Here is a 13,505-nt window from a genome sequence, read left to right on the forward strand (position 1 = left end):
AGGAAGTAGCAGCCCAGAAGCAGGGAGAGGGACTAGTTCCATGTACCCTGGTTTTGGATGGTATGGACACCCAACCGACGGGTGGGTGGTGTCCGCTCCTAACCCCTGTCCCTGCCCCACTTCCAGGCTGCGGACCCTGCTGCAGCTGAAGTGGCAGCGCTCGCTGTGCGACCCGGGGGAGGCGGTGGGCCTGCTGGCCGCCCAGAGCATCGGGGAGCCCTCCACACAGATGACGCTGAACACCTTCCACTTCGCTGGCAGAGGGGAGATGAACGTCACCCTGGGCATTCCGAGGTGGGATACCGGGGTGTGTGTGTGTGTGTGTGTGTGATGTGGGGCCTGTCCTAGCCCGCTCCCGGGGAAGAACGCATTTAATTAGTGTGTGTGTGTGCGTGACCAAAAGTCAGAGCCCATCACAGTCGGGATCAGGGTTGGAGTTTGGGGGACTCGGCTCTTCTGTGCAGTTTCTTTGGCTGGCCTCTTAGAATCCCCATATATACAGGAGTCCTCTGCCGGCTCCTGTATCAGAGTTACCTGGATGCTTGTGAATTTCCCACTCCTGGGGGCGGGACTCACAAGCCCCTGCAGGGCCACCTGGTTGCCCAGCTGTGGGGCACCATCAGCAGCCCTGGCCCTGCAGGTAACTGTATGCAACCTGCAGGATGATGGCCAGTGGGCGAGAAGAAAGAGTGGGGGTCAGAGCCACCTGCATCCATACCTGGCCCTGCCACTGTCTGAGATGGGTTCCTTAGCTTCTTCAATCTCAGGATCCTCACCTGCGGGGCCCACCTTCCCACACAGTCAGGCTGGGCAGGTTGACAGCTCAGGGGCAAGGCCTGAGCAGGGTGCCGGCACCCAGTAGAAGGGGCGCAGACTCTAGTTAACCTTTCATTCATTCAGTAAGCTCTTAGTAAGCACCTGCTGTATGCAAGACACAGGTGATAGGAAACGAGAATATGACCCAGTCCTGTCCTTGAGGAGCCACGCTCCAGTGGAGGAAACAGACAGGAGAGTCACTTGCTGTCACACGGGCCAGAGCATATTTCCCTGCAAGATCTCAGGATCTGCCCCACACCCCAAAGGGCTCTGACAAGAAAGGGGACCTGGGTGCCTCTTACGATCTGGTGTCCTTGTTCTGTGACAGGTTGAGGGAGATTCTCATGGTGGCCAGCGCCAACATCAAGACACCCATGATGAGCGTGCCCGTGCTCAACACCAAAAAAGCCCTGAAGAGAGTGAAAAGCCTGAAGAGGCAGCTCACCAGGGTGTGCCTGGGGGAGGTAATGATCTCTTGGACCTGCTGTAAACTGGCGGGGCCTGCTGCCACCTGGGGAACCTGCTGCCGCCTGGGGGACCTGCTGCCACCTGGGGAACCTGCTGCCACCTGGGGGACATGCTGCCGCCTGGGGGGACCTGCTGCCGCCTGGGGGACATGCTGACTGGGGGGTCTGCTGCCACCTGGGCGACCTGCTGCTGCCTGGGGGAACCTGCTGCAGACTGGGTGACCTGCTGACTGGGGGGTCTGCTGCCGCCTGGGCGACCTGCTGCCGCCTAGGCGAGGCATTTTCCCCACGGCCTCCTGTCAGGACTGTTCAGACCCTGGGCTCAGACTCTCACCAGTGAGGGGGGAGCTTTCTCTGCCAGGTGCCGAGCAGGGGAGGGGCTGAGCAGGAAGCTTTAGAAATAATCGCGCAGCATTCTCGTGTGCCTTACAAATAAAGCGACGTCCTGTGTTAGCGTACCAGCCCTGCTGGAGCCCACGCCCGCAGCCGGGGCTGTTCTCCGGGGGCGACCTGTAGGCTGGGGAATTTCTTTGGTATTTTGGCCAGTGGTCCCAGCCTGTCCCCCAAGCCCTCGGGGTTCCCATAACCCACCTGTAATGCCCCGGTACCTGAGCAGTTGGGTTCTCCCTGTGTATCTGGTTCTAGGTGCTGCAGAAAGTCGATGTCCAGGAATCCTTCTGGATGGGAGAGAAGCAGAACAAGTTCCGGGTGTACGAGCTGCGGTTTCAGTTCCTGCCCCATGCATACTACGAGCAGGAGAAGTGCCTGAGACCTGCGGACATTCTGCACTTCATGGAGACGAGGTCAGGACGCGGGCCAGTTTGTTGTTTGACTTTGTCGTGGGTCTTGAGCCCTCCTGGCTTCAGGACCCCTGGAGGTTGGGGCTCATTTGCCCAAATTAGTTCTTCATGGGAAGTGCTTAGGGAGCATGGGCCCTGCAGCCTAATCTGGAAACCTCATCTCCACTCTGGCTTATACGTGTGACTGTATTGACCACACACCACTTCCTAAACTCCGTTCTTGCTGGTTGGTGAGCCTTCTCGGGGTTGTAGGCTTTCAGGCAACGAAGAAGGTGACCGCAGAGAGAACGGCCGCCACAGCGGGCCGGCGCTAGGTGTTCGTCTCTGACATGATGTGATTCCAGGCGGATAATGTAGTTCCTGGTACTTTCGTCTCCTGGGGATGAGCAGAACACCTGTGGCCTGCTGCCCGTAATGCCAGTTCGGTAACTGGGTTACCTCCAGCTTCTTACAGAGACATTCGGGTTGCCTTCTGGTAGGGAGATGAACATCCTTTTTCTCAAGTTCAAGTCACTGTTGGACATTTGAAAAGCACAGGCCCAGTGCTGAGTACACAGGAATGGGAGTGGGCACATCGGGTGGGACCAGCCAGAGTCAACAAAGCCCTTTTGATTTGCCAGCTGACCCCCGATCGAGGCGTGCACACTCGTGGCTGCAGGGCCTCGCAGGTCACAAGCCGGTGGGGCCGGTGGGGAAGCTCCCGGCAGACGAGTGCGCAGAACCTGCTGCCAGGGGGAGGGAGTGTGAGCCAGGGGAGCCCGATCTGATTTACGGAAGAAGAAAGTCCCCACCCCATCTTTCTTCTGTCTTTGGTGGTTTGGTTACTTGCTTTTATCTTTATAAATAAGTTTCCTAATTTTTAAACATTAGCAACCAACTCATATCTTTTTAAAAGCCTGGTACGGCCCATATAGCTCCCATCTCTTGGTGGGATTTGGCCACAGACCACAGACCATCTGCCTCTAACTTAGACCGCGTGGCAGTCTCTAAGCTGCTCAGAGAGAGAACCCATGGCAGACAGAGTAGCAGCGGAAAGTCCATGAGTTCTCTTGTCCCACAAACCTTGCCTGGGTGATGCCCACTCAGAGGCTGGTCATGAGGCAGTGTGACCAGGAGAGAGCGGCTGTCCTTCCCCCTGAAGCTGTGAGCTGGCTTCAGGCTGGTCCCTACGCAGGTGGCATTTAGGATAGTGGGTATTGTGGCAGATGGGGAGCTCGGACGTGAACTCAGCCCTTTGGATCCTGTCCCGGTGCACATGAGCCCGGGGTGAGGCTGTCACTGGCTGGGCCTCGGGAACACCTCCATCGCTGTCCACCTGGGTAGGAGGTTTGTCCTCTTAGGCGGCCCCTGCTCTCCTGGTGCTGGCATGTCCCAGGAGACCTGTCTGTGCTGCAGCCTGCCAGCTCATTAATTACCCGGGAGGAGAGGTCTCCCAGGCCACGTGTGTGTGCTGGCCACGCTGCCCTTTCTGGGAAATGGAGCTAGGACCATGTGGCCATTGAGCATTGTCAAGAGCATGGAGTGGGATACTCCGCCCCATTTCTAGTCGTCAGAGGCCCGTGAGCAGGTGGGTCTGCAGGAGGCTTGCACCAGGCTGTGTGGAGAGTTCCCTTCACTTGCCTCATCTTGGGGAGTTGAAAGTCCATCACCTTTTTTTCTTTTCTTTTTTAATTTCAGAACGCGAAAGAGAGAGAGATACATCAATGATGAGAGAGAATCATTGATTGGCTGCCTCCTCCATACCCCCTGCTGGGGATCAAGCCCGCAACCCAGGCATGTGCCCCTGCCTGGATTGGAACCCGGGACCCTTCAGTCTGCAGGCCGACGTTCTACCCACTGAGCCAAACTAGCGAGGACGAAAATCTATCACTTCTAAAAAATTTCTTCTTGATGAAGGACGGGCTGGGCTTCTTCCAGCAGTGAAAGACTTTTTTAGCTCCAAATTGTACTTTGCTTGTGCACTGGAAAAGCTGTGATAAAGCCGTGTGCGGGAGCTCTGGTGGAGCTGCTCTGTGACTTCAGCAGAATGGGCCCGAGGTGAGGGAAGGAGCCGCATGTGGGCTGGGGCATGGCCAGGACCCCTGTTGTCAGGTGTGGGCAGTGAAGCCCCGGTAAGGCCTCTTACAGACACAGGAAGTGTGTGCGTGCTGCAGAGGCGTGACCCTCCCACACAGCTGCTGCTTCATTTCTCCCTCCTCGTTCCTGCCCCCTTTCCTCTCTTCCCTTCCCTCCCTTTCTTCCCTTCTCCCCCAGCTGTGGGATTATGACACTTTTCTTTAATTCAGGTATAATTGACATTATATTAGTTTCAGGTGTGCAACACAGTGAGGCGACATTTTTGTACATTGTGAAATGGTAAACACAATAAGTCTAGTCACCATCTGTCACCTTACAAAGTTAATACTATATTTTTGACTGTATTCCTCAGGCTGTACACTACATTGCCGCGACTTATAACTGGAAGTTGATACTTATTAATCCCCTTCACCCACTTCGCCCCCTTCCTCCAGCCCTCTCTTCTCTGGCACCACCCATCTGTTCTGTGAGTCTGGGTTTTGTTTGTTTGATTTGATTTTGTTTTTTAGATTCCACATGTAAGTGAAATCACATGGTATTTATCTTTCTCTGTTGACTTATTTCACTTAGCATAATACCCTCTAGGTCCATTCATATTATCACAGATAGATTTCATTCTTTTTTATTTATTATTATTTTAGAGAGAGAAGAGAGAGGGATGGAGAGAGAGGAACATCTGTGAGAGAGAAACATCATCATTCGGCTGCCTTCTGCAGGCCCCCTACTGGGGATCGAGCCCACAACCTGGGCACGTGCCCTGACTGACTGGTGAATCGAACCAGTGACCTCTTGGTTCATGGGTTAATCCACTGAGCCACACGAGCCAGCTCATTCTTTTTTATGTAGATACTCAGTAGTAGTCAAATTGCTGGATCATTTTTGAGGAACCTCCATATTATTTCCCATAGTAGCCGCACCAATTTACATTCCCACCAACAGTGTAGGAGGGTTCATGAGACTATTGTAACACAGATGGGAAACAAAACATATAGATCACAGTGACACATATTGTACTGGCAGGTAGCTCTGAACACTTACATAAATTATCTGGTGGGTGGCATGGGGTGGGGTGGAGAAGTGGAAAGAGCCTTGAACTAGGGTCAGGGTGTGTAAGATCAGGCCTCTGGTCCTAGCTATGAAAGGACCAGCCAGGCCATCTGCAGTTCGCACTTCTCTGAGAACGACTTTGAAAACAACAGGTGGTGGAGCTATTGGCAGGCACTTTGGGAAACAGCCAAGGGTGTGTTCTTTGTTTATAATCATTTATGTGGAATGGGAGCTTTCTGTGCAGTCTCCCCTGCTGCTTCCTCTCGGTTGCCATGTCCTGACAATCAGCCAAGCCTTCCCGGGGCAGTCACTGGGGCCTTCGTTCCCTTGCTCTCAGAGTGGCACATGGTTTGCGCCTCCAGGAGAACTCGCACACTGGCAGCGTGTCTGCCACTTTCCGGTCATGTGTTTAGTCTAGTTTTTCACCTTCTCGTGTGTTCTGCACCAGTCCTATTCACCAAGAGCGGCAGGTGAGGAAAGGATTCCTAACCAGGGAGATTAGAGGAGGCCTCTTGGAATAACATCTGCACTTAGACCCAACCTTGGGGTGGGGTGAGGTGGGGGGGATGCAGCTCCATGTTAGATAAGGGGCTGGGGAAGTCGCTAGCAGAGCTAATGGCTTGAGCATGCGCTCATAGCATGCCCAGAGGTGGGTGGGAGCAGATGTGTAATTGGGGTTGAGGACAGTTGTGGGGGGACTTGGGATGCTAAAGGGAAGTGCCTCAGGTGGGTGATATTGCCCCAAAGTCGCCGCCTGGTAAGTCAAAGCAGCAGCCTCTGTGGCCGGCCCAGTGCTCCACACCTGGTCCTCTCTCCGTCCCTGCGTCTGCACAGCGGGCGGCAGGGGCTGGGAGTGGTCCCTCTGTGCCAGGGAGGCCAGGCCCTCTCTCCAGGTTCAGGTGGAACAGGATCTGGAACCAGAGCCTGTCCTTTTAGAGACTTTGCTTCCCAGTTGGAGTCTCTTTCTAAAGGTAAGCCTGGCCTCCCCCATCGGGCCCTCCGCTCGGTCCCCAGTCCCTGGTGACCCAGCTCTTCCCAGGTTCGTAGGCGGGAGCCCTTTCCTGCCCTTGGTAAACCCACGTACAACTAAGTTTTAAAGAAGAGTGAGGAGGGAGAGCAGCAGTGATGTTGTTTATAATCCCCCAATAGTAAGCACATGACCGCCTGCTTCTCACATTAAGACTAAACTCCTGGCTTTCATCCTGGCTGTGCCCCGGGGCACAGTAAAGGCTCAGAACACTGGCTGGCTGCCTGGACACCGGAGGCACCGGATACTTCACATAATTAAGAGCAGCCCAGCCCTACCCGGTTTGGCTCAGTGGATAGAGCACTGGCCCGCGGATTTGAAGGGTCTCAGGTTCGATTCTGGTCAAGGGCACATACTTTGGATGCAGGCTCGAAGGTCCCGGTGTGTGTGTGGGAGGCAACCGATGGATGTATTTCTCTCACATCTGTTTTTCTCTGTCTCTCCCCTTCCCTTCCATTCTCTCTAAAAATCAATGGAAGAATATCCTCGGGTGAGGATTAACCAAACAAAAGAGCAGTCCGTTTGGTATGGTTGCAGCCTGATGAAGCAGGTAGAGAGTAATAAACACAGCAGCAGGGGGCGGGATGGGATGGGATGAGTCCCTAAAGGAACGAAAAATATCTCAGGAGGAGAGAGGGGGGCAGGAAAGGCCCCCTAGGCTGAGCTTGAATTGCTTCTTTTAGATTGGTTTGGTTCTCTGATGACAGGATTTATTGCCACAAAGTAAGTTATCGTTGCCTTTGAAATTCCACTGAGCTTGTCCACAGCTCTCTCATCAAATTGCTGGGCTTCCACACCAAGGAGACAGGAGTTACCAGGCCTGAGCTGTCGCACTTTCTGGAGATGCAGGGGCGGGCAGGCAGGGGAGGCCCTAGTCCTGGCTGGACCCCTCTCCGACTGTAGATTCGGTCGTTTGCTAGATGACAGCCACAGCTGCACCAGCTGTCATTTACTGAGCATCACGCTGTCAGGCCTTGTGGCAGGTGTCAGACATAGTGTGATTGCTAAGCCTTAAAACAAGTTGCGTGAAACATATTGATACCCACTTTTCACAGATGAGGGAGTTAAAGACTGTTGTGCTCAGAGCCACCCTCCCTAGGATGGGCAGAGCACGTGTTCAGAACAGGCCTGGCGGGCCGGGCAGCCGTGTTCTTCCTGACGTGCCGTGTGCCATTCAGAAACTGCAGGAGGGAAAACGTGAGCTGAGGGGGAGGCCAAGTCTCGGAATAGCCCCAGCCAGTATCAGGCTACGTGGGTGTGAGGTCCTCGGACAGAACTTCCTACCCCCGCAGCAGGGGGGCGGGGGGGTGGAGGTGCTGTTCCTGAACGGTCTGCATGGCCTTCTTCCCGCTTTAGATTCTTTAAAATCCTGATGGAGTCCATCAGAAAGAAGAACAACAAAGCGTCAGCCTTTAGAAGCGTGAACACACGAAGAGCTACCCAGCGGGATCTGGACAATGCGGGGGAGTCAGGGAGGCCTCCGGTGAGTGAGTCCTTCAGGAGTCCTTGGGGACTGGCCCAGGGAGGGTCTTCGCTCCTGGGACGGGTCCATGACTTCTCAGTGTTCCTCAGCCCCTCCTTGTTGCTGGCCCATCTCTCCACTTACCTTAGCATTTATCTGCTGTGCTGAGAGCTGAAAAGCAACATTGACTTTTCAGGTCTGGTGGCCACACAGGGGAGCAGCATGGTCTGGTGGACGCGCAGGGGAGCGGCGTGGTCGGGTGGACGCCCAGGGGAGCGGCGTGGTCGGGTGGGCGCCCAGGGGAGCGGCGTGGTCTGGTGGACGCCCAGGGGAGCGGCGTGGTCTGGTGGACGTGCAGGGGAGCAGCGTGGTCTGGGGGCCTTGCAGGGGAGCGGCGTGGTCTGGTGGACGCGCAGGGGAGCGGTGTGGTCTGGTGAGCCCTGGTTAGGGCCCCAAGTCATTCATTTGTCTGCTCCCAAGGATTCCACTCCCATCCCCCAAATTGATTTTTTTATCCTGAGGATAGACTCAAAATAATGGTACCTGCTGGGCTTTTGGAAGTTCTTTTTGTGTTTTATTGTTCTCTGCCTTCGACTTACCTAGGCCCAGTGAACTGAGGCCAACGGGTACTGGCAGGGACCAGAGGCATTTTGAAGCAGGGCAGTTGGACTTCAGTGGCCAAAAAGGAAGGAGCTAGGGAAGAGCCTTTGGACCTGAGCAGTGCGGGGGCAGGTCCCTGGGTGTCCTCTGAGCCGGGGTTTGTTGCGCTGTACTTAGGTGGGGTGCAGCAAAGACAGGCACTGCCCCTGCCTGCTCGGTGACCTCAGCTGTGCCACCCCCTCTCTCTGGGCCCATCTCCTCATCCCTAAACTGAGGGACTGGCCTCGACCAGAGAGCATTCTGGGTCTCCTGCCATGGACGGCTACCAGTTGGCTAACTCAGGCAGAGATGGGCATGGACTGTCTTTGAAAGGCTGCCCAGTCCTTATCATTAAATCACTCAGGAGACTGAGAAACTAGGAGCCAAGGTCAGAAAGAGAAAGGTATAAATATTTGGTTTCTAAAATGCTCAATATCCCACCATGACAGCCCTTACTCTTCATCTCCACCTGCAACAAAAATATCGAACAGGATTTTGCACCATCTTGTTTTAGTGACTTGCAGAGTCTGGGCCCTTTAAAAAATTGTTTTAAATGCAAGATTTTGCAGGAGGTCCATGTAAAAACGGAGGCCGAAGAGGAGCTGTGGAATCAGGGCTACACAGAGTAGACGCTGGGTGGACGCCTGGGGTTGGGTGGGAGGGTAGGTTGGAGGTAGGTGCATCGGTTGGTGGGTGGACAGGTGGACTCCCCGGGCAGTAGGCACTAGAGCGCATCTTGTTCCTCCTCGGCCTCACCGCAGGGAGAGCAGGAAGGCGAGGAGGGAGAGGAGGAGCACATTGTGGACGCCGAAGCAGAGGAGGGAGACGCCGATGCTTCTGATGTCAAACGCCGGGAGAAGCAAGAGGAGGAGGTGAGGGGTTCCGGCTGGGGTGAGGGGCTGCGGTCACGCCCCCCTCTTCCGTCAGAACCAAGGGGTCATTCCTGGCACATAAGGCTGCTCCTTTGTCTCTGCTGGGACCTGTCAGGAACCTTGGAGCCAGACCAGCCTGCCCTCACTCCTCTGCTAAGAAGACGGTGTTCGCGGGGCAGGCACCAGGCGGTGCCCCCCAGGGTGGCCCTGTGGGTCTGGCTGTCCTGGGCCTGAATCAGTGTCTAGGACCCAGCGGCCTTTGGCAAGGAGGCGAAGTCAGGCTGCTTCCCGTTTCTAAAATGAAAATATAATACCTCCGTCCTCTCCCCCAGACCAGTCCTCTGCTGTCATGATGGCTTAAGGACAAAGGGCAGGGTTGGGGGGCTGAGGGGATTCACAAGGTGAGGGTGAGGAGGGGCATGGGCACCGGGGGGCTGGCATTCCCAGGGGACGGGCCGCGGGGCAAGGAGGATGGCGGCCAGGCCACAGGGCAGGTGGGGCCCGGGTGGGCCGGTCAGATAAGCCTCTGCCGACAGCCAGAGCGGTGGGGGCCCAGCCACAGCCTGCGCTCCCTCCCTGCCAGGTCGACTATGAGAGCGAGGACGAGGAGGAGGGGGAGCAGAGTGACGACGAGGATGTGCCAGAGGAAGGAAACGTCAGTGGGGAAGGTGCCTCCGCAGCCCAGGAGCAGGATGAAGAGGGGGGCTCAGGCCCCGAGGAGAACTCGGCCCCTGCTCCACCCTCGAGGCAGCCCCGGAAGCCCAGCAGCAGCCAGGAGCCCCAGGAAGCGGAGGCCGTGGAGCGCCGGGTGCAGGCCGTCCGGGAGTCCCACCCGTTCATCGAGGACTACCAGTACGACGCCGAGGAGAGCCTGTGGTGCCAGGTCGGTGGTCAGTGCCGCGGGGCAGGGGCGGGCGGGCGGTGGGAGGGGCCTGCTGCTCAGCGCCCTCCTGCACGGGCCGGGCGGCCATTTGGGGCCGTGAGAGTTGGTGCCTCTTTAATCCCAGGGCCCGTAAACTCACCTGTGGTGACAGGTGTGGACAGCCCCAGATCACGGCCTCATAGATGTGACTTTCCAATCCCTAGAGGCCACTGCTCTGACTTCAGTAGGAGTGTATGTGGGTCTGACCTGCCAGGCCCTGTCGGTGCTTTCACACGTCGCCTCATTCAGCCCTCGGTTCGGCAGGTCGTCAGCACACGTGGAAGCTGGTGGGGCAGCAGGGCACTTACTTCTGCTGCCCGCCGCCCGCCGTCCCTGGTCTCCGACATGGGGGCATGGCTCCCTCGCAGGCTGGTGGTGTGGAGGCCCAGACAGTCCACACACAGCTCTCCTGTGCCCTGATCCGGCCAGTGGTTCCCCTATGGCAATGTAGGCAGGAGTCCCTGACCAGGATCACACACAAACCCCTGTGTTGCTTTGTGGTCACTGAAAGGGTAGCAAGGGCGATGTTGGGCGATGTGAGTTTCACCGTTCTCACCGACACCAGTGACATATCACTCCGCCATTTCCACCGTGGCCTGGGGGACTGGACCTGGCTGCTGTGTATGGTTGGCTTAGCCACAGGTTCACGGTGCAGACTCACTGACCCAGCTCCCCCAGCAGGGCCATCTGTCCCCACCCAAGGCACTTACTAAGAGGGCTTTGGAGGGGTACTGCGGGGAACCCAGTTGGCACAGCCTCTGTCCCGTGCGGGGCTCGGGCGGCCATCTCCCTGGGCTCAGCTCTCCTCCTCTGGCAGGTGACGGTGAAGCTCCCGCTGATGAAGATTAACTTTGACATGAGCTCCCTGGTGGTGTCCTTGGCCCACAGTGCTGTCATCTATGCCACCAAGGGCATCACGAGGTGCCTCCTGAATGAAACCACCAACAGCCAGAACGAGAAGGAGCTCGTCTTAAACACAGAAGGAATCAACCTTCCAGAGCTGTTCAAGTACGCTGAGGTACGGCCCAGGTCCTCTGCTGGCCACCGAGGTACGGCCCAGGCCCTCTGCTGGTGCATGGCCAGTGTTGCCTCTGCCTCAGGCACTCAGGGCCAGGTCCAGCCACTCTCCTCTGGTACTTGCTGAGCCGCTGGTGCTTCTAGCCCAGGGTCCCCAAACCAAGTTGGCATGGCCTGGCCCCCCTGTGTGGGATCTACCATGTGCGTGAGCCCAGTTACTGCTCACAATACAGAACCTGCTTAACTGTAACCTCGAGTTTCTCAGACTTGTCCTTCCTATTTAATAAAAGGGTAACATGCAAATTGTCCTCAGGGCGGGAGTTCAACCGACCAGGAGTTGGATGTGTGCTGACCACCAGGGGGCGGCAGCCGGCAGCCGCTAGGGACCTTATCTGTGCATGAATTTTGTGCACTGGGCCTCTAGTTTGAGTATAAATGCTTTTCCTTGATATTAAAACCTTTCCAGAGTACAGTTGTAAGAAAGAGTTTGCTGAGTTGCTGGCCTGGGAGCTGCTCCCTTTATCTGGCGAAGCAGGCCCTGGGTGTAGAGGTGGTCCAGGCCCAGCCCCCAGGCCCGGCCAGCAGAGGCCCATGTACCTGTCCCACCTGCTCCGCCAGCAGGTCTGTCCTTTCGTCTGAGCTCTCCTGGCCCCTCCCACCTCCCAGAGTCCCCCACGGCCTCTGAGATTCTCTCAGCCCCTGTCACAGAGTACTGGGAGCTGGGACCCCTCTCACCCGGGTCCTCTGGTCCCCAGCAAGCTGCAGAGCTCTCCTGCCTCACAGACTACCCCCCCCCCCCAAAAAAACCCCCCCAGCAGCTGCCCACAGAGGCCCCTTCTGCCGGGACCCTCTCACCATGTCCTCCTCCGGGAGACAGCGGGAGGGCTCGCGCCTGCTGAGAGGCAGCCAGGGTGAGCTCCGTGTCATCCTCGTGAGTTCGTTTAAACAAGGCCAGACAAGCCCCCAGGTCATCTGAGGTCTTCTGTGGGGGTGACTGCCATCTCATGGAGCCCCATCCGGCCCCCAGGGCAGCCAAACTGGACCCTGCGAGGCCCAGGTTACACCCTGCAGCTGACTGTCCCTGCCCAGGTGCCTGGACAGGTGTCTGTACTTCTGCTAGGGAACTCTCCTCACCCATCGAGGGGTGTCTCGATCCTAGGAGACGGGTCTTTCTGTTAAGTAAACACAAACAAAACAAAAAAATACCTTGACTCTAAAGCGGCGCCCAGTCCCTTGCTCTGGCAGCGAGGAGCAGGCCTGGGCCCAGCCAGCGTCCTGTCGGCAGCTCTGCCCACACTGTTTCCTCTCCATGACCCTGGCGGCCACTTTGTCATCAGTTGTGCTCGACTGCCACACAAGGAGAGAGCAGCCTGGGTGTCGCCTGTGGGGGGGGCAGAGGCCGGGCCCTCCCAGTCAGTCCCTCCTCCCTCCCCAGGTCCTGGACTTGCGCCGCCTCTATTCCAACGACATCCACGCGATGGCCAACACGTACGGCATTGAGGCTGCCCTGCGTGTGATCGAGAAGGAGATCAAGGACGTGTTTGCTGTGTACGGTAAGAGACTGGACAGCCATGGGGAGATCGGGGTGTCGTCCAGCAGCGCTGGGGAACTGACATGAGGCACAGTGAGCGTGTAGCTGTCGGAGGCCCTGAGAGTGACCAAGGGAAGGGGCGACTTGTGTTTCAGTCTCGTGTGGCAAGTCCCACCATCGAGGGCCACCACTGTGCCCGCCAGCCTCTGAAAGCTCCTGCCTGGTAACTGTTAGGTCCGCACAGCAGGAGCCAGGCCAGGAGATGTGAGCGTTTAAGAAACTATTACATCCTCTGACCACGGCTGAGACCCGGTGTCGGCGTCAGCACCGAGGGAGTGTTTGTTCTCCTGGAGAGGGGCTGGGTTGGGCTCGCACCAGCAGCTGGGAGAGCTGCCTGAACAATGGGGCACCTTGGAAGATAGCAGGAGGTCTGGTGGGCACAACTCGGTCAGGCAGAGGGGAGCGCGAGCCGGCTGGGGAGTGTGTCTCATCTTCTGCAGGTGTAGGCCGTTTGCTTTGGGCTATGGGGGAAGACCTTACAACAGTTTATTTCAGAGAGCAAACCAGGGGCAGCACATCCGAACAATAACTTGGCCTGTCCAGCCGTCAGGGTTTCAGTTCTCAAGTGAAAGCAGTGCTGTCGGCTCTCACGCCCCGTCTGGAGCCTGTTTGCTGTGTGGCTGGCGGCGGCGGAGCAGGGAGGCAGTGTAGCGAGGGAGGAGGGAGGGACACCTGTCGGGAGCCACTGCCCCAGTGCGGCCTCCTTCCTGATGCTGCTGCCCGTTGACAGGCATTGCGGTCGATCCCCGCCATCTCTCCCTGGTCGCCG

At 57.1% G+C, this 13,505-nt stretch overlaps 1 protein-coding gene across 1 annotated transcript in view; it reads left to right on the top strand.

The window, feature by feature from the left end:
- Positions 1–13,505, top strand: part of POLR1A (polymerase (RNA) I polypeptide A) — a 74,017-nt gene that overhangs the window by 59,757 nt on the left and 755 nt on the right. Inside the window, exons 25-33 of the mRNA XM_006764012.1 lie at positions 127–294; positions 1,145–1,280; positions 1,929–2,086; positions 7,590–7,716; positions 9,096–9,206; positions 9,790–10,089; positions 10,946–11,146; positions 12,581–12,698; positions 13,467–13,498. Coding sequence (XP_006764075.1) covers positions 127–294; positions 1,145–1,280; positions 1,929–2,086; positions 7,590–7,716; positions 9,096–9,206; positions 9,790–10,089; positions 10,946–11,146; positions 12,581–12,698; positions 13,467–13,498 — 1,351 coding nt within the window. The remainder of the gene's footprint in view (positions 1–126; positions 295–1,144; positions 1,281–1,928; positions 2,087–7,589; positions 7,717–9,095; positions 9,207–9,789; positions 10,090–10,945; positions 11,147–12,580; positions 12,699–13,466; positions 13,499–13,505) is intronic.

The sequence above is a fragment of the Myotis davidii genome, unplaced genomic scaffold (genome assembly GCF_000327345.1).
Source record: "Myotis davidii unplaced genomic scaffold, ASM32734v1 scaffold339, whole genome shotgun sequence".
NCBI lineage: Eukaryota > Metazoa > Chordata > Mammalia > Chiroptera > Vespertilionidae > Myotis > Myotis davidii.